Source organism: Carcharodon carcharias, chromosome 8, assembly GCF_017639515.1.
Source record: "Carcharodon carcharias isolate sCarCar2 chromosome 8, sCarCar2.pri, whole genome shotgun sequence".
Lineage (NCBI taxonomy): Eukaryota > Metazoa > Chordata > Chondrichthyes > Lamniformes > Lamnidae > Carcharodon > Carcharodon carcharias.
The window spans coordinates 48596308-48622085 of record NC_054474.1 but is presented as its reverse complement, the minus strand read 5'-3'; the positions used below and the strand labels follow the sequence as shown (position 1 = coordinate 48622085).

At 43.0% G+C, this 25778-nt stretch overlaps 1 protein-coding gene across 3 annotated transcripts; it reads right to left on the bottom strand.

Annotated features, from left to right (window-relative positions):
- Positions 1 to 314: 314 nt before the first annotated feature.
- Positions 315 to 25429, bottom strand: LOC121281085 (thymosin beta-11-like). 3 transcript variants are annotated; one of them, XM_041193738.1, is made up of 3 exons: positions 25306 to 25429; positions 2103 to 2210; positions 315 to 1807 (listed from the first exon to the last, which is right to left on the bottom strand). In XM_041193738.1, the coding sequence occupies exons 1-3, from the start codon at positions 25406 to 25408 to the stop codon at positions 1770 to 1772; spliced, it is 249 nt and encodes an 82-aa protein (XP_041049672.1). In that variant the 5' UTR covers positions 25409 to 25429; the 3' UTR covers positions 315 to 1769. The 3 variants fall into 3 exon arrangements, with proteins under 3 accessions (XP_041049672.1, XP_041049675.1, XP_041049674.1); XM_041193741.1 differs by lacking the exon at positions 25306 to 25429 and adding an exon at positions 3029 to 3104 and having other exon boundaries at positions 2103 to 2207; XM_041193740.1 differs by lacking the exon at positions 25306 to 25429 and adding an exon at positions 3029 to 3103.
- Between the last annotated feature and the right edge of the window lie 349 nt (positions 25430 to 25778).

Genomic DNA, 25778 nt, shown 5'->3' with positions numbered 1-25778 from the left:
TCAAAAAGCCAAGTGTTGCTTGTTACAATTATATTTCAGGATAACTAATTTCAGGATAAACACCATCATACATTGCAGCTGTAACATTGCAATATGAAAACAGAACACAAACTTGTACTGATAATATTTGATCTTCACTGTATAGTTTGAGGATATTCCTCTGGGAGGGAGAAGAAAAAAAATCATTAGTTGAGTTGTATTGCAAATGGCTGGGAACAGGCTGCCTGGCCTCAGCTTGGGATAATGAGTAGCATCACAGAATTGGGGTCAAAAATGAATGATAACTAGAACAACATATAAAATGTAGGCTTCTGACTGATGCAACTTCCATTTATTGTAATCTTTCAAACTTACAAAATGGTTATTTGGAAAAAATGTGCAATTCTATAGGAAGTATCCATTAAAAAAATGGTGTCTTCTGGAAAAATTAAATTTAAAATGTTCTTCAAGAATTGGAAACAAAATCCACAAATCATATAACCGTCACACTTTCTGTTACAATAGCCCTTTAAATGCTATTGCCAGGCCAGAACTATCACTTTGATTAGAACAATTCAGTGGTGACACATATGACAATTAATGTATTGGACAGAGATTCTCAAAAAGGACACATTCTTCTGAATTATGTGCACAATGACTGTTTAAATCAATTATAGATCCTTTACAGAGCCTAAACAGAACTTTTCCATATATTTAAGGAGGATTTATAGCACCTTTAGAGCTATACCAGATAATACTGTATGGATTTATTTACAGACTATCAAGAACCCAAGCATTGTTTGTTACAATTATATGAAAGGATATCTACATTGAACACCATAATACATTGAAGATGTAACATTGCAGTTGTAACATTGCAGAATGAAAACAGAACATAAACTTGTATCGATAATATTTACTCTTCACTGTATAGTTTGAGGAAGTTCCTCTGGGAGGAAGGAGAAAATAAATCATTTGTTGAGTTGTCTTGCAAATGGCTGAGAACAGATTGTTTTGTCTCAGCTTGGTGATAATGAGTAGCATCCTAGAGCTGGGGTCAAAAATGAATCATAACTAGAACAAAATATAAATTGTAGGCTTCTGACTGATGCAACCTATGATGGAGGACCACCATACATCATTTTCATTACAGGTATTATATGTTAATATGAAAATTAATTGAAAGTGCTGTTAAACATTCAAAAATAACTATTTCTCAGCCACTTGACTGTTGCCTCGTCTCTTTAATATATGTTTAGTAAAATTCTGAAAAATTATGCCAGTAAACTACTACAATGTTCATTCAACTAGTGTCTCCAAGATGGGCAAACATTTATCAGATGCATCATTTCACTTGGGAGTCTTTAATGAAAAAAACCCCAGATGGATTTTGCCAATTACCTGTAAAGATTTATTTGGGATGAGAAAGGGCAAGAAAAAAAATCTAAACTATTCCACACATTTGGTTATTTCATTGTTTTTTTTATTAGTTTTGTAAGATGTTAAGCATAGAAGTGTCCATGGAAAGATTGATGTTAAATACACAAATAAAAATAAAACTGACTTCACATGTTTAGTGTGCAGATACATTGTTTCCTATCACTGAATGGTTCAAACACCATTATATTGATAAGTTGGTCCCTTGGTGCAATACAGGGAGTAGTCCCCATCTTGGGAGTGGACTGAATGCTACAACAGAGTCCCATCCGCAAGTCAGTTAGCAGTAAGGGTTTGAAACGAAAACCAGTCAACTTAAAAAAAATAAAAGTTGCATCTCCTCCATTTCACATTCATGAAGCTGATTCTTGCCTCTTTTCCTCTTCAATTGCTGAAACAAAAAGAAACTGACCTATTAGCAAAACCTATGCAATCTAATTTCAACTGCCTGAGCAGGGTTCCTATAACAATAACCTTTCGAGTAAAATAAAATCATACATATGCGTTTGGACACAACCCATTGTTTGCTATTATACCATGCATTAAAATATTCTGCAGTATTAAACAACAATTATGTACGTTTCACACCATTTCACGCCAAATGATAACAATGTATAATTATCCTTCAGTATCGTACAGGTGTGGTCAGCAGTCCGAAGGCTTGGCTCGAGCTTTGACATACTTACTCTCTTTTGTTGGCAGAGGATTTTTCTCTTTGGTTTCTATCTTCTTCAGCTTTTTCTTATCAAATTGTATGATTTCGCAAAGATTTGGTTTGTCTGACATGGCGTCTGCTGCAAAATAAAGTCACTATCAAAGACTATACTGTGCAATGCGGCATATAAAGTCACTTATTGTGAATACAAAGCACACACTAGAAATTAGTATGAAACATTTGTCCTTGAATAATATCTCAAATATGGCCTTTTTGTGCGAAAACTGCTTTAACCAGGAGTTTGACAAATAAAAACGAGTATTAATACTCAACGAAGCACAGCATGAAACTGTATAGAAGACTACAAGCGGTTATCAGCCCTACAGGAAAGCATAAATTTTAACATTATGTTTCGCGAATTTGGCTCTGCAGATTTTTCCTCCCAAAGATTGTATTAAGATCACGCTAATCCTACATTCCTCTGTTTAGCATTGTTGTCAATGGGAGCCGCCCTGCTGAAAGACATCAATTCAGATTCAGATTTTTGGTGTTATTGTTCAAAAAATAAAAATTAAGAGAATTAGATGGTTGAATTTCATGTAACTCTGAATTTGAAATAAAACAGGGAATCAAAAGAAAACCTCCCAATACACAGAATTTGAAATTAAACAATCTGGTTCCAAGAATTCAAAATTTGTAATCCCATTGAATTTTCAACCCTTCAACGATTCGGCCCCGAAGATTTATACACGCCTTTGTCTAAATACTGTAACACCTTCATCCGTTACTATTTTTAATAAAGGATATGATTGCTCAGCAAAACTGCTAAAATTACGAATATGATCGGACCATTAATCCAAATACGTGCAAATTCAAGAAATGTTTGGATGCTGTAATATACAAATGCTAAGGAATGAAAGCTTTAAAAAAAAACAAGAGCGTGGGAGTGTTACTTACCCTTATCTTTGTCCCGCTCTACGAAAGATTCAGACACTATTCTCTATCTGCACTGCCTGGGCGTGGATTAAAAAGCGCAGAGCTCCGCGTGATTAGCATAAATGTCTGACACAACAAGGACCGCCTTTCCGGAAACAACTGTGCAGCAAATGGTATTGCAGTGTTCCTGGAACAGACTTTGAGCATCAGCAGAAACCTGATGCAAAACGAGGGTTTGGAGAAGCCATTTCTCAGGATTCAGGGCGCAAGTGAAATACATTATTGGAGATTTGTATTGTGGTGTACAAGTGAATAATGTACAAATGAATTGTTTTCTCCCAGGGATGGGAAGAAATGTACCTTTGTACCAACATCCACGCATTTACGGAATGACAATCAGCCGTGAATAATACACTCTAACCAACGAGTACACTTGAGTGAAGAGACACTCCTTATTCCTGGAGAAACAGAAGGGCCGAACATTGGTTTCGTTGCAATGCCGCGCATACACAACACAATGACATTTTTCCAAACACTATCATTTGCATCGTCTTGTTGATATCATTCGGGAACACACAGCAGTTGAAAAATATTTTGAAAAATATTCAATGGCCTTTTAATTCATAAAGTGGCAACCATACCCGATTCTGAAGGGGCTTGACAGGGTAGACAATGAGAGGTTGTTTCACCTGGCTGGGGGATCGAGAGCACGAGGGAACAGTCTCGCGATAAGGGGCTTATCACTTCAGCCTGAAATGAAGAGACACTTCTTCACTCAAAGGTTTGCGAAACATTTGGAAATCTCTATCCCAGAAGGTTGTGAATGTCCAACATTGAGTACCTTGAAGTCTGAGATAGGTTTTTGGTCTCTCGGGGTATCAAAGGATATGGGGAGTGGGCAGAAAAGTGGAGTTAAGACAGGAGATCAGCCATGATCATATTGAATGGTGGAGCAGGCTCATGGAGCATTATGGTCTACTCCTGCTCCTTTTTCTTATGTTCTTAGACATAGGGGTAATGTAAGGATGAACTTTTTGCACAGCAAGTGGCAACGACCTGGAACTCACTGCCTAGTGGAGATAAGCAATGATTTCAAAAGAAAATTGGATTTCACTTGAGGGAAATAAACTTGCAGGGCTATGAGGATGGAGCAGTGGTGGGGGTGGGGTCTGGAAATGGCACTGACTGGGTTGATCTAAAGAGAACTGGCATGGACTTGATGGGAAAAGTGGCCGCCTTCTATGCCATAGTGACTCTATTCTGACAACTGAACGCTGTGCTGGTTACAGTCAAAACAATATCTATCATAATGGTCCAGACTTTCTATCGGCCAGATCCAAGAGGAAATGTAGCAACCAACAGAGGAGCTACAAAACAAAAGAACAATGTGACAAAAGCTTACTTTCAATTCTCAAAAAATCACATCCTCTCTGAATTGATGCACACATTTCTATGAAGCAGAAATGGCTGTACATATACTGGAAGGGTTCTTTTCAGCGCAAATTAATAACTAGCTATGGGATGGAGGTTAGCTACAGTATGATTTAGACCATAAGACCATAAGACATAGGAGTAGAAATTAGGTCATTCAGCCCATCGAGTCTGCTCTGCCACTCAATCATGGCTGATAAGTTTCTCAACCTCATTCTCCCGCCTTCTCCCCGTAAACTTTGATCCCCTTACCAATCAAGAACCTATCTATCTTGGTCTTAAATACACTCAATGACCTGGCCTCTACAGCCTTCTGTGGCAATGAATTCCATAGATTCACCACTCTCTGGCTAAAGAAGATTCTCCTCATCTCTGTTCTAAAAGGTCTTCCCTTTATTCTGAGGCTGTGCCCTCGGGTCCTAGTCTCTCCTACTAATGGAAACATCTTCCCCAAGTCCACTTTATCCAGGCCTTTCAGTATTCTGTAAGTTTCAATCAGATCTCCCCTCATCCTTCTAAACTCCATCGAGTATAGACCCAGAGTCCTCAAACGTTCCTCATATGTTAAGCCTTTCATTCTTGGGATCGTTCTCGTGAACCTCCTCTGGACCTTCTCCAGGGCCAGCACATCCTTCCTGAGATATGGGGCCCAAAATTGCTCACAATATTCTAAATGTGGTCTGACCAGAGCCTTATAAAGCCTCAGCAGCACATCCCTGCTTTTATATTCTTTCGAAATAAATGCCAACATTGCATTTGCCTTCCTAACTACCAACTCAATCTGCAAGTTAACCTTAAGAGAATCCTGGACTAGGACTCCCAAGTCCCTTTGCACTCCAGATTTCTGAATTCTCTCCCCATTTAGAAAATAGTCTATGCCTCTATTCTTCCCACCAAAGTGCATGATCTCACACTTCCCCACGTTGTATTCCATCTGCCACTTCTTTGCCCATTCTCCTAACCCGTCCAAATCTTTCTGCAAACTTAGCCAGGATGCCCTCAGTTCTTTCATCTAGATCATTAATGTATGAAGTGAAATGTTGTGGTCCCAACACTGACCCATGCGGAACTCCACTAGTCACCGGCCGCCATCCTGAGAAGGACCCCCTTATCCCCACTCTCTGCCTCCTGCCAGACAGCCAATTTTCTATCCATGCTAGTACCTTGCCTTTAACACCATGGGCTCTTATCTTACTGAGCAGCCTCCTGTGCGGCACCTTGTCAAAGGCCTTCTGGAAGTCCAAGTAGATAACATCCATTGGGTCCCCTTTATTTAACCTACTCGTTACCTCATCAAAGAATTCTAACAGATTTGTCAGGCATGACCTCCCCTTGATGAAACCATGCTGACTTTGCCCGATTTTACCATGCAATTCCAAGTATTCTGAAATCTCATCCTTAATAATGGACTCTAAAATCTTACCAACGACCGAGGTCAGGCTAATAGGCCTGTAATTTCCCGTCTTTTGCCTCACTCCCTTCTTAAACAGGGGGGTTACATTAGTGATTTTCTAGTCCTCTGGGACCCTCCCTGACTCCAGTGATTCCTGAAAGATCATCACTAACGCCTCCACTATCTCTTCAGCAACCTCTTCAGAACTCCAGCAAAATAATACCATGGTTGTAGTGTTTCCCTACTTCTTTAGCTTTTAAAATGAGGCAAGAAGACATTTATATGAATGCAAAGTAAATTTGTAAACCATTTTTGTAAAAAAAAAGTTTGTGTCTTTCATATTTTTAGACCAAGCAATATAATGTTAGGCATCATGACTAAAGGAAATTCATTTTAAAAGCTCCCTATTTCAACTTGAAATCAAAATAAGCATGTTCCACTTGTAGTCTTTTCCTATCACAAAAAATTGTGGAAAAGTGACACGGTTTCCTCATGGCACTAATGCTTATTAGTTGGCAGTGTTTGCAATGAATTAAAATTGGATGAATAGTTTCCTGTTTCTGACCTTCATTTGAATTCATACTAGACTTCATTTGAATGAACTTCTTCTAAAAGAGATTTAATATGAAAACTACATTCATAATTTTCCATTGAACAAAAAACAACGTGCATTTATATAATGCATTTAACATCAAAAAACATGCCAGGGCACTTCATAGGAGTGGTGTCAGAGCAGGATTGATATTGAAGTACATAAAGTAATATTAGGGGGCAGACTGTCCAAAAGCTTGTTCAAAAAAGTAGTGTTTAAAGAGCACCTTGAAAGAGGTGAGAGAGGTAAACAGACTGTGAGGTTTAGGGATGGATTCCAAAGCTTAGGACTGAGGCAGCTGAAGGCACGGCAACAATGGTGATGCAATGGAAATCAGAAATGCTCAACGGTCAGAATTGGAGGTGTGCAGAGATCATGTAGGTCTGCAGGAACTTTCAGAGTTAGGGAGGGCCAAGGCCATGGAGGTAATTTGAATACAGGGAAAACAATTTTAAACTTGAGGCATTGCTGGACTTGGAACCAATGTAAATCAGCAAGTACAGGGGTGATGGGAGGCTTAGATAAAGGCAGAAGACTTTTGGATGAACTGAAATTTATACTGATCAGGAAAGCAATGGAAAAGTTGAATCTGGAGATAACCAAAGCATGGTCAAGGGATTTTGCATCAAATGGGTTGAAGCAGGGCGGAGACAGGCTATATTACAGAGGTGGAAGTACACAGTCTTGGTGTTGGAAAGGATATGTGGTCAGAAGTTCAACTCAGAATCAAATAAGACCTGTGATTTTGCAGAATCCATAAGAAGAAAGTAAGGACACCAAAGCCCCCACCTTCACATGCCCCCCACATACATGTCCTCCCTACCTGATTCCTAGCCTAAATACATTAACTCAAGTTAACAGTTATTCTTGAAAATAAATTGGAATAAATGTTTCAGTGGTTCTCAGATAACTTTATACTGAGTCCCATTAAGGTAGAGCTTTCAGCTTCTCATCCTTCCAGCTAAGGGCATTGGTAGAGCTCAATCTGAAAACAGTCTCACTCTCTCTCTCTCCTTCACATCTGTTCCTCTTTCCCCCCCCACTTCTGTTACTCTCTTCTCCTCAACTTCTCTTTTCCAAATCCCTCAGTTTTGTCTGTTGCTCCCATCCACTTTCAACTCTTCTTTTATTTTTCAACTTTTTGTTTTTCTTTCTTGGTGACTATCTTATATTGATGGCCTTAAGTTATGCCCTTCTTCCCGAAGGAAACATTCTGTCTGTGGCACTATAAAAACCTTTCCTAATTTTAAAGATATCTATTTGGTTACCCCTCTGTCTTCTTTTCAAGAGAATAGAGACCCAGCTGTCAATCGTTTCCTGATATATATACCAGTGCATTCCTGGTATCATTTTTGTAAATCTTTTCTGCAGCCTCTCCAGTGACTCTACATCCTTTTTATAATATGGCAGCTAGAACTGCAGACAGTACTCCATGTGTGGTTTAGTCAATGTTCAATACCGGTTTAGCATAACTTCTGTGCTTTTCAATCCTATCCCTCTAGAAATTGCTACTATTAAAGATGTTATAGCAGGGTACTTGGAAAAATTCAAGGCAATCAGGGAGAGTCAACATGGTTTTGTAAAAAGGAACTCACATTTAACCTATTAATTGGAGTTCTTTGAAAGAGTCACGTGTTGTGGATAAAGGGGAACCGGTGGATGTACTGTACTTAGATTTCCAGAAGGCATTTGATACAGTGCCGCATCAAAGGTCATGGTGTAGGGGATAACATATTGACTTTGCCCATCCCATTTCTTGAACTTCTACCCTCACCTTTCCTCTCCCTCCCAGAACCACAGTAAGGAACCCTTTGTCCTCATCTTACAACCCACCAGCTTTCACATTCAATGGGTCATTATACGCCATCTCTAATGTAATGCCACCACCAAATACATCCTGCCCTCCCCACCCCTTTCAGCATTCTAAAAAAATCGTTCCCTCACTGATGCACTTCACTCTTCAACTGAGCCCCCCAGTCAGGACCTCCCCTTCTTGGAACACCTTTCTGTGCAAGGACAGGAGTTGCAGCACCTGCCCTTTTACTTCATCCCTTTCCACCTTCCAAGGGCCCAATCACTTCCTGCAGGTGAAACAGCAGTTTATGTGTACTTCTTTCAATTTAGTATACAGTATTCGTATTGTATACTGTACACATATTGTGTACTGTATTTATACTGTATACTGTATATATACTGTCTGCTCTACATTGGGGAAACCAGACCTAATGGGGTGGTCAACTTGTAGAATACCTCCATTCAGTCTGTAAGTGTGACCATAAGTGCCTGGTCGTCTGTCATTTTAATTCTCCACCCCACTTCACTCTGTCCTCAGCCTCCTGCACTGTTCTAATGAAGCGTAATGGAAGCCCGAGGAACAGAACCTCATCTTTTGATAGGCATTTTCAGCCCTCCAGACTCAAAACTGAGCTCAAGAATTTCAGATCAGTGGTTGCAAGTTTGGAAGATGTTCTTGAAGGAGTCTTGGTGAGTTGCTGCAGTGTATCTTGTGGTGGTACACACTGCTGCCACTGTGCATCAGTGATGGATGTGGTGCCAATCAAGCGGGGTGCTTTGTCCTGGATGGCATTGAGCTTCTTGAGTGCTGTTGGAGCTGCACTCTCCCAGGCAAGTGGAAAGTATTCCATCACACTCCTGACTTGGGCCTTGTAGATGGTGGACAAGCTTTGGGGAGTCAGGAGGTGAGTTACTCACTGCAGAATTCCTAGCCTCTGACCACAGTATTTATATGGCTGGTCCAGTTCAGTTTCTGGTCAACGGTAACCCCCAGGATGTTGATAGTAGGGGATTCAGTGATGGTAATGCCACTGAATGCCAAAGGGAGATGGTTGAATTCTCTCTTGTTGGAGATGGTCATTGCCTGACACTTCTGTGGTGTGAATGTTACTTGCCACTTATCAGCACAAGCCTGGATCTTGTCCAGGTTTCACTGCATATGGGCATGGACTGCTTCAGTATCTGAGGAGTTGTGAATGGTGCTGAACATTGTGCAATCATCAGCGAACATCCCCACTTGTGATGGAGGGAAGGTCATTGATGAAGCAACTGAAGATGGTTGAGCTGAAGACATTACCCTGAGGAATTCCTGCAATGGTGTCCTGGAACTGAAATGATTGACCTCCAACAAACACAACCATCTTCCTTTGTGCTAGGCATGACTCCAACCAGCAGAGAGTTTTCCCCTTGATTCCCATTGACTCAAGTTTGGTTTGGTTCAAGTTTGATGCCACACTCGGTCAAATGCTGCCTTGGTGTCAAGGGCAGTCACTCTCACCTCACCTCTGCAGTTCAGCTCTTTTGCCCATGTTTTGACCAAAGCTGTAAAGAGGTCAAGAGCTGAATGACCCTGGCAGAACCCAAACTGAGTGTCAGTAAGCAAGTTATTGCTGAGTAAGTGCTGCTTTATAACACTGTTGACGACACCTTCCATCACTTTGCTGATGATCAAGAGTAGGCTGATGGGGCGGTAATCGGCCAGGGTGGATTTGTCCTACTTTTTGTGCACAGGACATACCTGTGCAACTTTCCACATTGCTGGGTAGATGCCAGTTTTATAGCTGTACTGGAACAGCTTGAATGGGGGTGAGGCTAGTTCTGGGGTACAAGTCTTCAGTGCTATTGCTGGAATGTTGTCAGTACATATAGCCTTTGCAATATCCTGTGCCTTCAGCCATTTCCTGATAACACATGGAATGAATCGAATTGGCTGAAAACCAATCTGTGATGATAGGGGCCTCCAGAGGACGCCAAGATAGATCATCCAATTGGAACTTCTGGCTGAAGATGGTTGGAAAGGCTTCAGCCTTGTCTATTGCAATTATGTGCTGTGTTGCCTCATCATTGAGGATAGGAATATTTATGGAGCCTCCTCCTTCAGTTAGTTGTTTAATTGTCCACCACAATTCATGACTGGATGTGGCAGGATCACTTAGCTTTTCTATTGCATGCTGTTCACGTTGTTTGGCACGCAAATCGCCCTGTGTTGTAGCTTCACCGGGTTGATTGAGAAACTGATGAAGAAAGGGAAAACAGAATATGAATGCAAGCTAGCGAGTAACTTAAAGGTGGACTGTAAAAGCTTCTTTAGGTATGTGTAAAGGAAAAGAGTAACAAGGATAAATGTGGGTCCATTTCAGGCGGAGACAGGAGAATTTATAATGGAGAATGGGAAAATGGCGGAGAAACTAAACAATTACTTTATGTCTGTCGTCATGGAAGAAGATACAGGAATTCTCCCAGGAACACTAGGGGCAGAATTTTCTCAGATTTGCACTAAGTGCGGTAGCGGGCGGGCAAAATGGTGTCCTAACTGCTGACGGTGCTGGCGTGTTTTTGTGCCGCATTGTCCCAAACCCATCTCATTATTTATGCATTCCCAGGAATCACGGCATTTCCAGGGCGAGGAGCTCTCATTTTCGCTCCCACCATCACCCCGCTGTTGTATCATGCCGGCCGCCATGTTTAAAAGGCAGCCGCCAGTACAATGCTCATTGCTACCAGTTCACCACCACTACCCGGGAGACATGACCAGCGAAGGGAAAAAGACTGCAGCCCCCCGCTTCAATGACGGGTCCCTCAAGTGACTGATGGATGCTTTGGATGCCTGCCGGGATCTCCTATTACCCCCTGCTCTGGCCACAGGATGGGCAGCAACGTAATCAACCCAGCTTGGGATGCAGTGGCAGTAGTGGTCAGCGAAAACGCCCTTCAGAAGAGGACAGCCACCCAATGTCGTAAGAATACGAATGATCTCCTCTGTTCCACCAGGGTAACATCACTCTCAACTCACACACTCACAAACCCATCACACATCCACAGAGCCCTCACTCATTGCCAGTTCAAGGGACATCACCATTCACTCGCTCACACACACCTGCATTGTCCTCCGCCTGTCCATGGGGCCACTCACCACCCACACAAGCCAGGCCCATGTATCATCTGGCAGGCATCCTGATACACTCTCCCCATCTCTATCCATGCAAGACAGGTTGCAGACCAGTGGTGGAATGCCAGAATTCAAGGTCCTTATGGAATTTGAGAAAAGAGCCATCCGGCTGGCTGGCGATGATCGGAACTGGTCCTGTGCTGATGGTGAGGTTGGCGCTGCTCTACCAAGTGAGGGTCCAACAGTACAACATCCATCAGACAACCATGCTGTGAGTGATGTGTCCTCTTTCACAGGCCATTGCCATGCACTAATTATCTCCCCTTGCTTCCGCAGGCCCATCTCTCCAAGAGCCGATGGAGTTCATGACACAGGGCCCCCAAGCTAGTTCGGAAGGGACATTTGAAGGGGAACTGGAATGCACCCCCCTATACAAGGTCTGTCAGAGTGCTCACCCACACCCTCCACCAGTGCAGACACACACCTTGGTGGGACCTAGCTCTAGAATAGACACAGGATCACATACTGGTGAACACAGTCCACAGCCTGATCCACAGGAGGTGGCGGCAGGGACTTCCCAGGTCTCCGGTGCTCGGTGGACTGCTGGAGGCCAGGAACCTGTTGAGTCCGAGTCAGATGACGAGCCTCTGGACTTGGTCATGTCACAGTTGCTGGAGCTGCAAAGGCAAGTTAGGGAGCATCAGGAAGAGATGTTTGCTGCACTCCTCAGATTGCAAGGCACGATGGAGGAGTCCATCCGTCTTCAGACTAAGGTGATAGCGCCAGCATTACAATGCACCAAGGTCAACACTGGCACGATGGTGGCCTCCATGGAGACCTTGGTCCAGGACATTGCTCCTGCACTGCTGCATGGGCTTAACTCCACCGCTGATACCAGTGTGTACGTGAGAAAGGTGCTGGGCAGCTTGATCTCACTCCAGCTACCCTTTTCCCTCATGGAGTCAGCCAAGGGCCTTAAGGCTCCCATAGGGAGGAGGAACGGCATGTGCACACCCTAGGGTCATCCACCCAGGTGACTCTGGGAGTGTCCGGCCCATCTGAATCCCCTTTTCCTGTGACCTCCACAGCTCCAGCTTCACAGGCCGAGGAGGGTGCCACTGCCGCACTGCAGGATCCCGAAAGCAGGCCGGGGTCCCCCAAGTCTCAGCCCTCCAGGGGACTCTGCCAAAGTCATCACAGACAGGATGTCGCAGTCAGCAGGCTGCATCCGCCTCCGCTTCCGCTCTGGATGTCGAGGGAGCACCAAGATGTAGCGGCAGTGTTAGGGCAGTTAAGGAAAAGTAGTTGCACAGCCTGGCCATGGGTGTTGATCACATGTACATACTGTTCACAATTGTCAATAAACTCTTAAGAATGTCTCCCTGCCTGTGGCTCCTTGTTCTGATGAGCAGTGTTCTTGTCACTCAGATGTGAAACCTTTCTGCACAAGATAAAAGGCAGGTGTCTCAGCTCTGTGCAGCCTTCAGATCATAGTGATGGTCTGGCCTCACACTCTCTGGAAACATTACTAATGCCTGCACCCCGGCAGTGTTGGTCATTGCTGTTAGAATGTAATGGGCAGGCACTACAGAATTCTCTCATTCTCTCTGTGTGCTCTCAGGACATTTAAGGTGGGGCTGGCCCCTATCACACCATTGTCTGCGACCAGTGATGCTGTGAACCTTGGTACATGGTGCACCAGCAGCAAGTTTCTCAGCTGCATCTCTATGAGGTGGTCCTCATCATAGAGCACAAGCGAACTGCCCTTGGCCAGACAGGAGTCAGATATTCACAGAGGCTACATGAAGATTCATGGCGTGTCCTCACTGCATGTTGTCACCATCCTCCTGCGATTGAGTGACTATTAGGGCCTCCACTGCGTCTCCATGACAGGAGCATTCTCACAAAGAGTATTGGTGCTGCCATAAGCCAGACTGGAGTCAAATGTTAACAACTGCGATATGAGGATCTATGGGGACACTTCACTGCATGTCGTTATCATCCTCCATAAATCTGGCAGCTATGAGTGCGCCTGCCTCATCTAACCAGTGTGAGAGCCTCATCCCGTTATCATCACCACCGAGGACCCCTCACCCTCATCGCCGCTGCAGTCCTCCTCAGCCAAAGAGACCTCCAGCTCCTCCATCTCCTCCTCAGCCAGCTCATCTCCATGTTGGAGCACCAGGTTGTAAAGGGTGCATCAGATGATGATGATGCGTGACACCCTCTGTGGACTGTATTGTAGGGCACTTCCAGACCCAGAACTGCATCTTCAGCATCCCATTGGTCTGTTCCACCAAGTTGCAAGATGCTGCATGAGCCTCATTATACCATCGCTGCTCTGCAGTTTGAGGCTGCCACACTAGTGTCATCAGCCATGGCCTCTGTGGGTAGCCCTTGTCCCTGAGGAGCCATCTCTGCAGCCTCTGTGGACTGTGGAAGACTTCAGGGATCTGTGACCGAATCAGGAGGTAGGTGTTGTGCACACTCCCTGGAAACCATGCGCATACCTGCAGGATGTGTTTCTGTTGGTCACATACCAGCTGCACATTCAGTGAGTGGAAGCCCTTGCGGCTGATGTAGTCCACCATTTGTAGCGACGGAGACTTGAGCACCACATGGGTACAGTCAATTGCACCCTGCACCTGTGGGAATCCTGATTTCTGGGCAAATCCAATGGCCCTTGTATCCTGGCTGACTCGGTCCCGGGCGAAATGCGTAAAGTTGTGTGCCTTCGCAAAGATGGCATCCGTGACCTCACGGATGCATTTGTGGGTAGCAGCTTGTGAGATCCCATAGAGGCTACCTGTGGGGCTCTGAAAGGAGCCACCAGCATAGAAATTGAGTGCCGCATTCACTTTCACAGCCCCTGGCAGTGGATGCCTTCCATGTCCCCTTCGTGACAAGTCCTGCAGTAAGTGGCAGATAAGAGCGACCAGGTCCCTAGACCTGCGGAGGCATCAGCGACACTTGTTCTCAGGCATCTGCAAGAATGACAGGTGACGTCTATAGACCCTGGGTGTTGCTAGGTGCCGACTAGCCACGGCTCGCTGTCACTCCTGGGCAGCATGTGTTGGAGCCCCTGCTGCCCCTTCTTCCTGAGTTTGCTGCTCCTGCCTTTGCACGGCCAGGCGTTTCAGTTGCTTTCTCCTCAGTCTTCTTCGCTCTCTGTAGGCCATCAGGCGTACGCTAGGATCCATGATCCTGACATGGTTCTCCTGCAGCATGGAAGAGAGAGAGCTAGACATGGTTAGCATGGGTGTACTTAGCATCCTTTACTGGCCCTGTGTGATCAACCCTTAATGCTTCCCGGGAAGTGCTGGTCACCCCTCGGATGGCTACAGATGAGTGTGTTGTATGGCTGCCCTGTCAACTTGTAAAAGGGGGACACGGGTCCAAACTGGGATGCTGAGATTGCAAGGGGCTGTGAGCACCTCCAGCAGTGACTGCTACATGGCCAGTGTTGGCGAGGAGATTGTACAACTCGTGCAGTCTAACTACTGTGCGGTTCAGTAAAGTGGTTACAGACTCGCAGTCTGTGCCGGGGTAATGGGGAATAAGGTCTGGAGGGCTTGGTGGCACATTGGTGCCTCCGCATTGCTTGCTGGGTGAGCAGGCTAAGAGCCCAATCCAATTCTATCACTGTGGCTGCGCCTGAACTGTCTCAGTTGCAGAGGTATGGTCAGTTTATATAAGTGCCCCAACTGTGTGGTCTTTTCCCCTGCCTACCCTGCCCCCACATCAATTTCTTGTGCATGGTATCCAACACCAGGGCATCAGTTGCCCCCCCCACCCCCACACCCGCAATAACAGCAACAGTCGCCTCTGGGGCCAGGCAGCAGTTGCCTCCGGACACCACCCCCCTGAAAACAGTCACCTCCAAGGCAGGGCGGCACTTCAGTCAGGGCCCCCCATGCCCCCTGAAGTCTGCAAAGCAACAGGCGACCCTGGTGAGCTGTGGAAAATGATGCTGTTCACTCGCCTCAGTTCCCCCAAAGTGAAAGCCACCAAGTGCACGTCGCCTGTGTGCTGTTGTGAAATACATTGACGTGCTTTCCTGCTGACATGGACAGACGATCTGACAGGCGTCCAGAGCCTGGTGGGTTGGCCTTTCAATGAGATGCTAATGTATTACAATGAGCTCCCCACCAATCGCTGACAGGAAACATGACCCGCCAAAGGCGGGCTGAGTGGATGATCATGACCCTGCCTTCCTGCCATCGTGAACCAGATCGTGCCATATTGTCCACGCCCAGGACCTATCATGCCTGCTACCAGCAGGCACAGAAAATTGCACCCTAGGGAACCGAGGAACTAGTGAAAATGAAGAACTGAAAGAAATTAGTTTTAATAAAGAGTTAGTACTCAAAAATTAATTGGATTAAAGGTTGATAAATCCCCTGGAACAGATGAGCTGCATCCCAGAGTGTTGAAGGAGGTGGCTATAGAGATAGTGGATGTATTGGTGGTTATCTTTCAAAATTCTATAGATTCCTGCAAACTGGAAAGTAGCAAATATAACCCTACTATTTAAGAAGGGAGGGAGAGAGAAAACTGAGAACTATAGACCTGTTAGTTTGATGTCAGTTGTAAGGAAAATGTTAGAATCTATTATAAAGGATGTGATAATGGACACTTGGAAATAAAGATATGATTGGGCAGAGTCAAAGTGGATTTATGAAAGGGAAATTATGTTTGACAAATCTGTTGGAATCTTTTGAGGATGTTACTTGTAGCATAGATAGAGGAGAACCAGTGGATGTGATGTCTTTGGATTTTCAGAAGCCTTTCGATAAGATCCCACACAGGAGGTTAGTAAACGAAATTAGAACGCATGGGATTGGGGAAAATATAGTGCTATGGATTGAGAATCGATTAACATACAGAAAACAGAGAGTAGGAATAAACAGGTCATTCTCAGGTTGGTAGGCTGTTACTAGTGGGGTACCGCAAGGATCAGTTCTTGAGCCACAGCTGTTCACAATCTACATAAACGATTTCGAAGTGGGGACAAATTGTAATATTTCCAAGTTTGCTGATTACACAAAACTAGGTGCGGATGTTAGTTGTGAAGAGGATGAAAGGAGGCTTCAAGGGGATTTGAGCAAGTTAAGTAAGTGGGCAAGAACATGGCAGATGGAATATAATGTAAATAAGTTATCCGCTTTGTTAGAAAAAATAGAAAGGCAGATCATTTCTTAAAAGGTATGAGGTTGGGAAGTGTTGATGTCCAAAGGGATCTGGGTGTCCTTGTTCATGAGTCACTGAAAGCTATCATGCAGGTGCAGCAAGCAATTAGGAAGTCAAATAGTATTTTAGTCTTCATCGCAAGGGGATTTGAGTACAGGAGTAAAGATGTCTCGCTGCAACTGTGTAGAGCCTCAATGAGACCTCATCTGGAGTATTATGTACAGTTTTGGTCTCCTTATATAAGGAAGGATGTATTTGCCATAGAGGATGGAGGTTCACCATGCAATGGAGGTTCACTATGTTGCAATGGAGATTAACAAGACTGATCCCTGGAATGGCAGAGATTGAGGAAACTGGACCTGTATTCCCTAGAGCTTTGAAGAATAAGAGGTGATTTCATTGAAACAAAATTCTTACAGGGCATGACAGGGCAGATGTGGATAGGATGTTTCCCCTGGCTGCTGAGTCTAGAACCAGGGGACACAGACTCAGAATAAGGGACAGGTCATTTAAGACTAAGATGAGGAGGAATTTCTTCATTCAGAGGGTGGTGAATCTTTGGAATTCTGTGGAAGTCCAGTCATTGAGCACATTCAAGGCAGAAATCAATAGAATTCTGGTTACTAATAACATCAAGGGATATGGGGATAGTGGGAAAAATGGCATCAGAGGTAGATTTTCAACCATGATCTGTTTGAATGGTGGAGCAGTCTTGATGGCCTACTCCTGCTCCAATTTCCTATGTTCCTAAAAGCAGAATAAAATCTTGAGGGGAGAGAACGAGATTTTTTTGACACACAAGATCTATGGTTTTATACCAAATTGCAAAACATCTATTAGCCGATGATTTGTGAATAGTACTTATCTATATGGAAGAATAAGTTGTAGAAACTAAGAAGGCTGATTCATTTGTGGTGTGCTTACAGAATATACTTTTGCATTCCAGGAACATGCATCATTGAATTGGACAAACTTCTAATTTGCACGTGGCAAAATCAATAAGCTGGAATTCTTTGAAGGCCTTGAATAGATTGTGTGGCAGCCTCATTAAGCCTATCATATTTAGATGGTGCAAATTGTCTCATATTGAAATAAGTGATCATCTTCCACGGTTCACTTACTTTCAGTTTTGTTTGTCTATAAATAATAGTGCTCCAGGAATTTCCTGTTCTTATTTTAGAAAGTTGATTCTTCAACGTATGTGTTTAATATTGTATTTACAATTTTGCTTTTTTGTTTTTCACGTAGTTATTTTGGAATTGTCATTGGACCATTATTTGCTGCTGATATTTCTATTTACAGTTTAGCATTGCAAAATTAACTTTACACATTTTTCCTACTGCATTGTTGCAGGTAGTTGCCGCTTTAAAAACAGCATGGGGAAGAGAAAGACGGTGGGAGGAGGTGGGAGAAATCAGACAGAGGAAACAAAGGTGAGTGTGATTGCATCTCTGATGGTTAGTGCCCTCTTTGGCTTTGTCATTTATAAGTACATAAATTGATACCTCAGTATCCAGCCTATATGTCGCTTTGTGTGAATGGATGATATCACAGCATGCAAGTATGAAAGTTATGCCAATGCTTCCCATGCTTCTTCACAAAATCTGCACAATATCCAGTGCACAGTGCTTGTGACTTGTACATTATAGAGATTAATTTTAATTGTGTGATGTCAAGCTTTATTTTAGCACTTCCCCAGGCCTTAGAATTTTTCCCTTTTCTGTTCCACAGCCTATAGACATGGGAGTCAGCATTCTATCAGTCACATCTCATTTTGCTTTCTGCACTTGTAGCACAGAGGAGGGATTACCTCCATCCTAAGTTGATCTTTTTCAGCTAACACCAAAATATCATTATCAAATTCTGCCTATGCTCCTTTCTGGTTTTTGCAGTCAATCTTCACTGTACCCAAATTAATCTATTATTTCAAACCTAACAGGATGTGCCATCTGCCACCATTCATTGAGTTTTCTGTATTCATGGAAAAAATGTAGGCAACATTATCTCATCAGGTCCAGCCAGGTGACCTCCCCTTACTAGGTATACAATTGAACACAAGAGCGCACCAATTCTATTTTTGCTCAGATTGTTAAATTGGCCCTGTGTTAAGATACAAGATTAATAGTCATTTTCAAATCATTTTTCCTTTAGACTCCTAGAAGTGGAAATTCTTTCATGTTATACATGTTTACTATTTACCATAATCAATATTCCTATCAGGTACAGCCTGGGGGGCAGGATTGTGGGAAGTGGTTGGTTCCTAATGCTCCATAAAAGAGTCATGGGAGTGAGGTGGGCATTTTTTTATGGAATCTGCTCCATGGCACAGAGCTTCTGCTGGCTGCATCTCTGGAGGGTGCTCCTCAGCAGTTTGACGTTGCCTCCCACATTCCACTGGCATGGTGCTTTGAAAAGGATGACTGGAGGCCTGGCATTTGCTACTATCCTGAGAAATGGTAGCATAATGTAGCAGTGACTACTTAGTACCATGGTCCTTATCATCCTCTTCATCATCATCTTCCTCCTTCAGTGCCTCCATTGGTGGTGGGTCTGCAGAAAGGAAGGCTGGCAGGCAATTATGGTTAAGCATCATCTACTTGGGATTATGGAGACAAAAAGGCGGTTGGTAATTGTGGCTGTTTGATGTTTTATAGGGTGCATGGACAGTTCAAATGCTCAATCTGGTGCAGGCAAGATGCCATCAGCCTCAGCACCTTCCATGTAAAGAGCTTTGTACCTTCGCACAAGTTGCTTGGCCTTGTTCTTAAGGGTAAGAGAACTCCTTCCAGTGGCCTACCTTTGGCAGTCATTGTGCACCAAACTATCCTACAATGTGATAAGTAAATAAGTAAGATTGAAGGGGTGTGTGGCATAGCTTAGAAGAGATGAATTAATAGCTGTGAGGATATGAGAATTCTAAAGTAGAGGAAGAAGTTTGCAGGAAAAGGGTGTTGAAGTAAAAGATCAGCTATGGTCTCATTGAATGGCACAGCAGCTTGAAGGGCTGAATGGCCCACTCTTGCTCCTAACTCTTATGTTCTTATGTTATGTTCTTAGATTTTGGGACCATTGCAAAGAATTTGCTATATACTTGGAGGGCTATCAGCCATGGAGCAGGATAGGGAATTGAAAGCACTCTTACCCTGTTACTGTTATCTCTGTAGAGACCAATAACTTTTAAGAAGAGATTTGAACTTCCAGTTACTAGCTGAGAGCATGATGCCACAAAATTTACCATTTAAAAACTTTTACTGCAACAAATGACTAAAAAACACTATTAACTAAACACTATTTTCTTTTTGTAGGCAATTTATACTTTAAACTACAGAGAAAAGATTCCCCATTTAATTATTCATACAACCAAAAATCATCCACCCTGGTTATAAGTTACACTGCCTTATTAGTGTACACTTGATCCTCCAGGAATCAGTATAAAATTATTCTTACCTTTTGATAGTTTGCTTCTTTTTTACTTGCTCGGCCGGGTAACTTCTGATCCCATAATTGAATTTCACTGTGAGAGTTACATAAGAGATTCCTTCCCTCTAGCCCAAGCAAGGCAAATTTTCCAGCCTCCTTTAAATTCTCACATACTCTGTCTCTTCAATCTCATTGCAAGCTCCCATCCACGTTCTGCATGGTGAACAATAGAGTCAGTATTTTCTCTGCTTCAGATGCAGGACTGGATGCCTCGTTTTTTTCTCCCTGCTTCTTAGTTTGCTGTAGACCACACCAAACAAACTGCTGTCTGTCTGTGATATTTATTTATTTGTAGGGAAGCCTGTAAACTGATCTCAAAAATCCTCTTCCCCATGGCAGTTTGAAACACATTAACCCTGCATCCAGGTAGAAATGCTAATTACTTATCTTTGATCTCAACTCCCTTTCTTCTTTGAAGTAAATGGATAAAACAGTTTACAACCCTGATACCAACAATTCCTTTCTGGGACTTTAGGAGGCTCATAGTTTACTAATGGTAAACTCAGAGACTGCTGCCACTGTCTGCAAGCATAAATAATTTGCACCTTCTTCCCAGCAAAACAATCTAAACCTTCCTTAGATCCCTAACAATCAAACCACTCAGGCTTACTGTCAGGCAGACTTCAGAACAGGTCTCATGCACTCTTTCATTTACCTTAAATTTAAAGCTATGGTCCCAAAATATAACAACCTCATAAATCTCTATATTGTAACAGCCAGAGATCAATATGAAGAGTAGGCTGCAGAAGTGATGCTTTAAAAGAACAAAGAATTTGCTGGTGTCCAGGGAAATGATGGTGGCTGGGGGTGGGAGGCAAGGAAGAAAAGAGAAAATTGAACAATGTATTACCTCTTCTGCCCTGTTGATAATGTGGAACTGAGGTGGTACTGTTCTGTAGGGGGCTGCAAAGATTGGCAGTCAGTGCCAATGCCACCTTTTTCCATTTGACATGTGATCATTCTAAGTGAATTAGAATCATAGAATCATGCAATGGTAACTGCACAGGAGGCCATTCAGCCCCTTGTGCCTGTGCCAGCTCTCTGCAAGAGCAACTCAGATAGACCTACATTCCATCCTTTCTCTGTAGCCTTGCATTTTTTCTCTTATCTGCCTCCACCAAACTCTCAGGCAGTGCATTCCAGATCCTAACCACTCGCTGTGTAAAAGGATCTTCATCATGTTGCCATGTTCTTTTGTCAAACACCTTAAATTAGTTTCCTCTTGTTCTTGACTCTTTCACCAATGGAAATAGTTTCACTCTATCTACTTTGCTAGACCCCTCATGATTTTGAACACTTACATCAAATCTCCTCCCAACCTTCTCATCTTTAAGGAGAGAAACCCCCAGCTTCTCCAATCTATCCATGTAGCTGAAGTCCCTCAACAGTGCAATGATTCTCTTAAATCTTTTCTGCACCCTTTCACATCCTTTCTAAAGTGTGGTGCCTAGAATGGACATAATACTCCAGTTGATGCTGCACCAGGATTTTATAAAAGTTCATCATAACTTCCTTGCTTTTATACACTATGGGCTGGACATTCCTCTTTGTGGTGGGAATCGTGACTCAGGCCATTTCTCAAAGTCGCAATCCTGCCTTCTGAGTTGCTGTGCCCACCCATGTTATTTTCATGGTGATGTGCAGGGTGGCAGTGATGAGGTGGAATCAGGGCCCCTGCCTCTTGAGGCATGCCCAAGGCAGGAATGGAGGCAGGCGGACACCAAGGTGGACAGGTTAGAAGGTCCTCCTCCATTCATCAGGACATTGGCCAGTTCTCTGCATTATCCTACCCCTCTCAACCACCACCCAGGCCATGCCACCTCCATAACCGCTATGCTCCTCATATCTCCATGCACCCTCCATACCATCTCCATATCTCCAATGCCCTGCCATATCCTTTCATGCCCTTTCATATTCTCCCAAGTCCACTTACCCAGTATCACCTATGGACAGAACTCTTGAGCCATATAATAATATTGGAAAGCATTTGGGATGCTCATGAAATGGTCAAAATAAACAGCTATTCAAAAATCTCATCAAAAACTTTAATCCTATTAATTGCTCATAAAGCTGTCAATTAAAACAAAGTTCACAGTCCCCTTGACAGCTATGTAACAGCTCCTGCTGAGCTGAATCTATTAATGGGGTTTGGAGCTCAGCCAAACATTTACAATGGGATTCCACAGTACAGCTGTGTAAACAAAGCATTCAGATTTGAATGCATTAAATCCCTTTTAAGTAGTGGAACAGATGGCCATCTGTTCTATTGCTTCAAAGAATAAACAGAAGGCTGGGCTGAGTGCATTAAAGTTTTTTGAAGTAGTGTAACAAATGGTCATCTATTCCGCTGCATCAAAAGCGCAACAGATGAATGGACTGTAATCACTGTAAAGATTAAAACACAGTGTTCAAATGACACATCCCAATTCTGTTGAGTGTAAAATACCTCTTTACTCAGTGGATAAAGTACGGGAATGCATCTCCGATTTCAAAAGGCTGGTCAATTTAATGGTCATTTACCTTTTAAGAACAAAGTCCAATCATCAATCGCTGCATTGGAAACATATCTAAATTATCACACAGCACCTAATAATGATGTGAGACATTGCCAACAACTTTTACTTACCTGTCAAAAAGTTTCTGACTCAAAAATAGGTTCATGGATCATGAATGCTGTGATCTGATGTGTGGTTCACATTGGCACCTCAATAAAAATGTCAAATTCCAGGAAATACAAAATTGAGGTAGGCAGCAACATGGAAGTCCTGATATCCATTTTCATAGGTGTTGGGTTATAACCTGCCAGGTTTCTCACATCAGTCAAAATGGCAACCAACAGGAATCTGGTGGGAATTTTGGAATTCTGGTGTCCACCTACTTTTGTCCCACCTGATACTGGTGTGCCCGCCATTAGGATGGCAAAATCCAGTCCTTCTGCCTCTATTTGTAAAGCCCAGGATTCTGTATGTCCTTTTAACCACTTTCACAACCTATCATGCCACATTCCATGATTTATGCATGTATAACCCCAGATGTATATGTTCCTATATCCTCTTTAGAGATGTACCTTTATTTGATATCGCCTCTCCTTGTTTTCCCTACCAAATTGAATCACTGCACACATGTCCACCCATTCCGCCAATCTGTTTATGTCCTCTTGAAGTCTATCATTATCCTCCTCACAATTCATACTTCAAAATTTTGTGTCATCTGCAAATTTTGACATTGTGCCCTTTATACCCAAATTAGGTGGGACCACAGTCATGAGTAATTTTGTCCTGCCATAAATGCCTCATAAGGTGGTTTGGAGGTCTAAATGATTGAAGTTGTACATTTATCATGTCAGTGCTGTGTGCAGCTGCCTTCTGGGAGTAGAGGGTACTTGAATTTTCATAATTCTGTACCAAGTTTAATAAAAATATTAGTTGTAGTAATTTGAGAAAGATGGAAGAATAAAGCAATCATCCTGCCTTCTCTTCTTACCCACTGTATTCTGCTGATTAACACAGACTGAACAGTGCTTTCAAAAGATTTTATAGAGGTTTCTTGTTGTTTCAGCTACTTGTGTTGGTTCTATACTGATTTTATACCAATGCTGGCACCATAGGTATGCAAATGAGCATACACTGGAAGCTTGCATGTACCTCAACCTAGGGCCAGTGTCATATGTAACATATTTTCCAAAAGTGCAACATCAGTGCAAACCATATCGATGAAAGTTGCAGAAAAATCTGGATGTCAGTATGCAACCCATTATGGAAGGATAAGTGTGGAGAGGGCAGCTGGCTGGGGGTGGGGGGGAGGGTGCGGGGGCAAAGGGGGAGATGGTAGTGGGTGGCGGGGGTGAGTTAGGGAAAACATAGGATGTAGGAGAGAAAATTGTAGGTTAGTTAGATTCCATGTGAGGTTTTCAGAATGTTGATTGTTCTCAATGTAAGAACATTTCCAGGTGAAGGCTGGGATCTAAAGGTCACAAAGCTGTCATTTTGGCATTGATGGTATGTAATTCATGCACTTTTAACAGTGTGAGGGGAAAATCATTTGAAGTGGTAGACATGCATTTCTGAAAGGTTTTGCTGTTTTCTCTTAGCATGTGTGACTTGATAAGGTCATGAAACCTAAGTTCCCATGAGTGATTATTGTGGCACAGATTGCCCTAGCCAGCTCCTGCCACTCTTGCTCCCCTTGGAGGAGTGTGTCACTGATTCAAACAAAGTCTCCTTTCTCTGCCTAACCTCTACTGGCTCAGCTGTCACTTTTGGAGTTTGCAGCCCTTCTGTAGATTTTATGGATCTGTTGATTCTGTGGCCATGAAAGTTTTTAATCTGTTGCCAGAATCTCTTTTGGATTTGGTGCCAGTGCATCCTTTAAGTTATCGCAGCCCATATGTCCCACAACAGCATGTTAATTCTCCAACTCCCGGATGGCAAGGCTCCACTTAGATGCTGGGAATGGAGTATGATTACTGAAACTCTGAATTGTGCCTGAGTGGAAAACGTAATCCCAGGTGGCCATGGTTACTTTTCTGATACATTTCACATTATCGTTACCTTTTCTGTTGTTGAGCTAATTTTTAATCCATCTAGATAATGTGTCAACCGGTCATATAACAGGAATTTCAGACATAGGCATACTGGAGCATGTTATATTTAGCAAATTTACAAATATGAAATAATGGCTAATTGCTCAGCTCTAGCTCAACTGGTTCTAATGATTTGAATTCCTGAGAAGTCAGGCTAGGGAGTTGTTTTTGCATTGCTATTGATGGATTTAGTCCAAATCTACCAGTAGCACAGCATGAGAAACCTACACACCTGAAGGGAAAACACACACACTCATGCACACAAAGAGAAGAAATAAATCTCATGGATATCAATCTCTCTCTGATGACTCTCTCTTTCTTTCAATTCCATCCCACTCCTTGGCATATTTCTACTTTCTACTCAGGTCTTCCTCTCTTTGACCCTAAATCCATCCAAGGCATGGACCTCAGCTTCATTCATCTACACCCCCATCTCAATGAATTTTGAACTTAATGCGATGTTGAGCTGGCCACCTTGTGTTTTTGGAGGCTTCCATACCCATTTCTTTCATCAGTAGGCTTCCCCCATATATTTGACCCTGAGTGCTGTCTTAGCCTCCCCCAGTCCACCTAGGAACTACCGCTTGCCTCCTACTCTGTCTAGATATTATTATTGAGAACTACTAGTGAGGCATTAGTTGTAATTTCTCCATTCAACTAACTCACACTAATCCAAATTTCTCTAAACATCTGATGCTCTTTATCAAGATTTCTACCCATCTCTTACCTTTATGTGGTTTACCTCTGACCTTTTCCTTCATGGACTTAATCTCTCCACTTCTGAGGATGAGTTGTCCACTGTCATCTAATATAAGTTCAATGACTTTCATATCTAGCTGGGTCCACCCTCTTTCTATCCAGTTTCCTTAAAGACTCTATTCCTTCCTGCTTGTGTCCCTCACTCTGAGTTTAATGCACTTTTTAAAGTTTAAAGAATGCAAAAAATGCCTAGCAAGTACACTATCATTTTTTTCTGTCTTTCACACAAGCATATTTATATAACCTCACTTATTTTAAATTAACATTTGGTATTAGGTTGATCTCAGTAAAGATTTTGAAGTTGTCCTCTTCTTTTCCAAACTTATTTGAAAAATAGCTACTAGACAGTGACCTAGGAGGTAAAGAAAATTATCTCAGCTGTAAAACTTGACTGCATGATATTGATTTTGGCCAGTGAGTACACTGCACACAGTCAGACTG

Bases quoted from the DNA above. Each gene is read 5' to 3' on its own strand.
- LOC121281085 (XM_041193738.1), bottom strand. From the start codon at position 25,408: ATGAAAGTCATTGAACTTATATTAGATGACAGTGGACAACTCATCCTC. The intron at 2,211-25,305 runs GTAAGAGATGGG...TTTATTTTGCAG, and splicing joins CAGAGGTAAACCACATAAAG to CAGACGCCATGTCAGACAAA. The intron at 1,808-2,102 runs GTAAGTATGTCA...TTTTTGTTTCAG, and splicing joins TCCTCTGCCAACAAAAGAGA to CAATTGAAGAGGAAAAGAGG.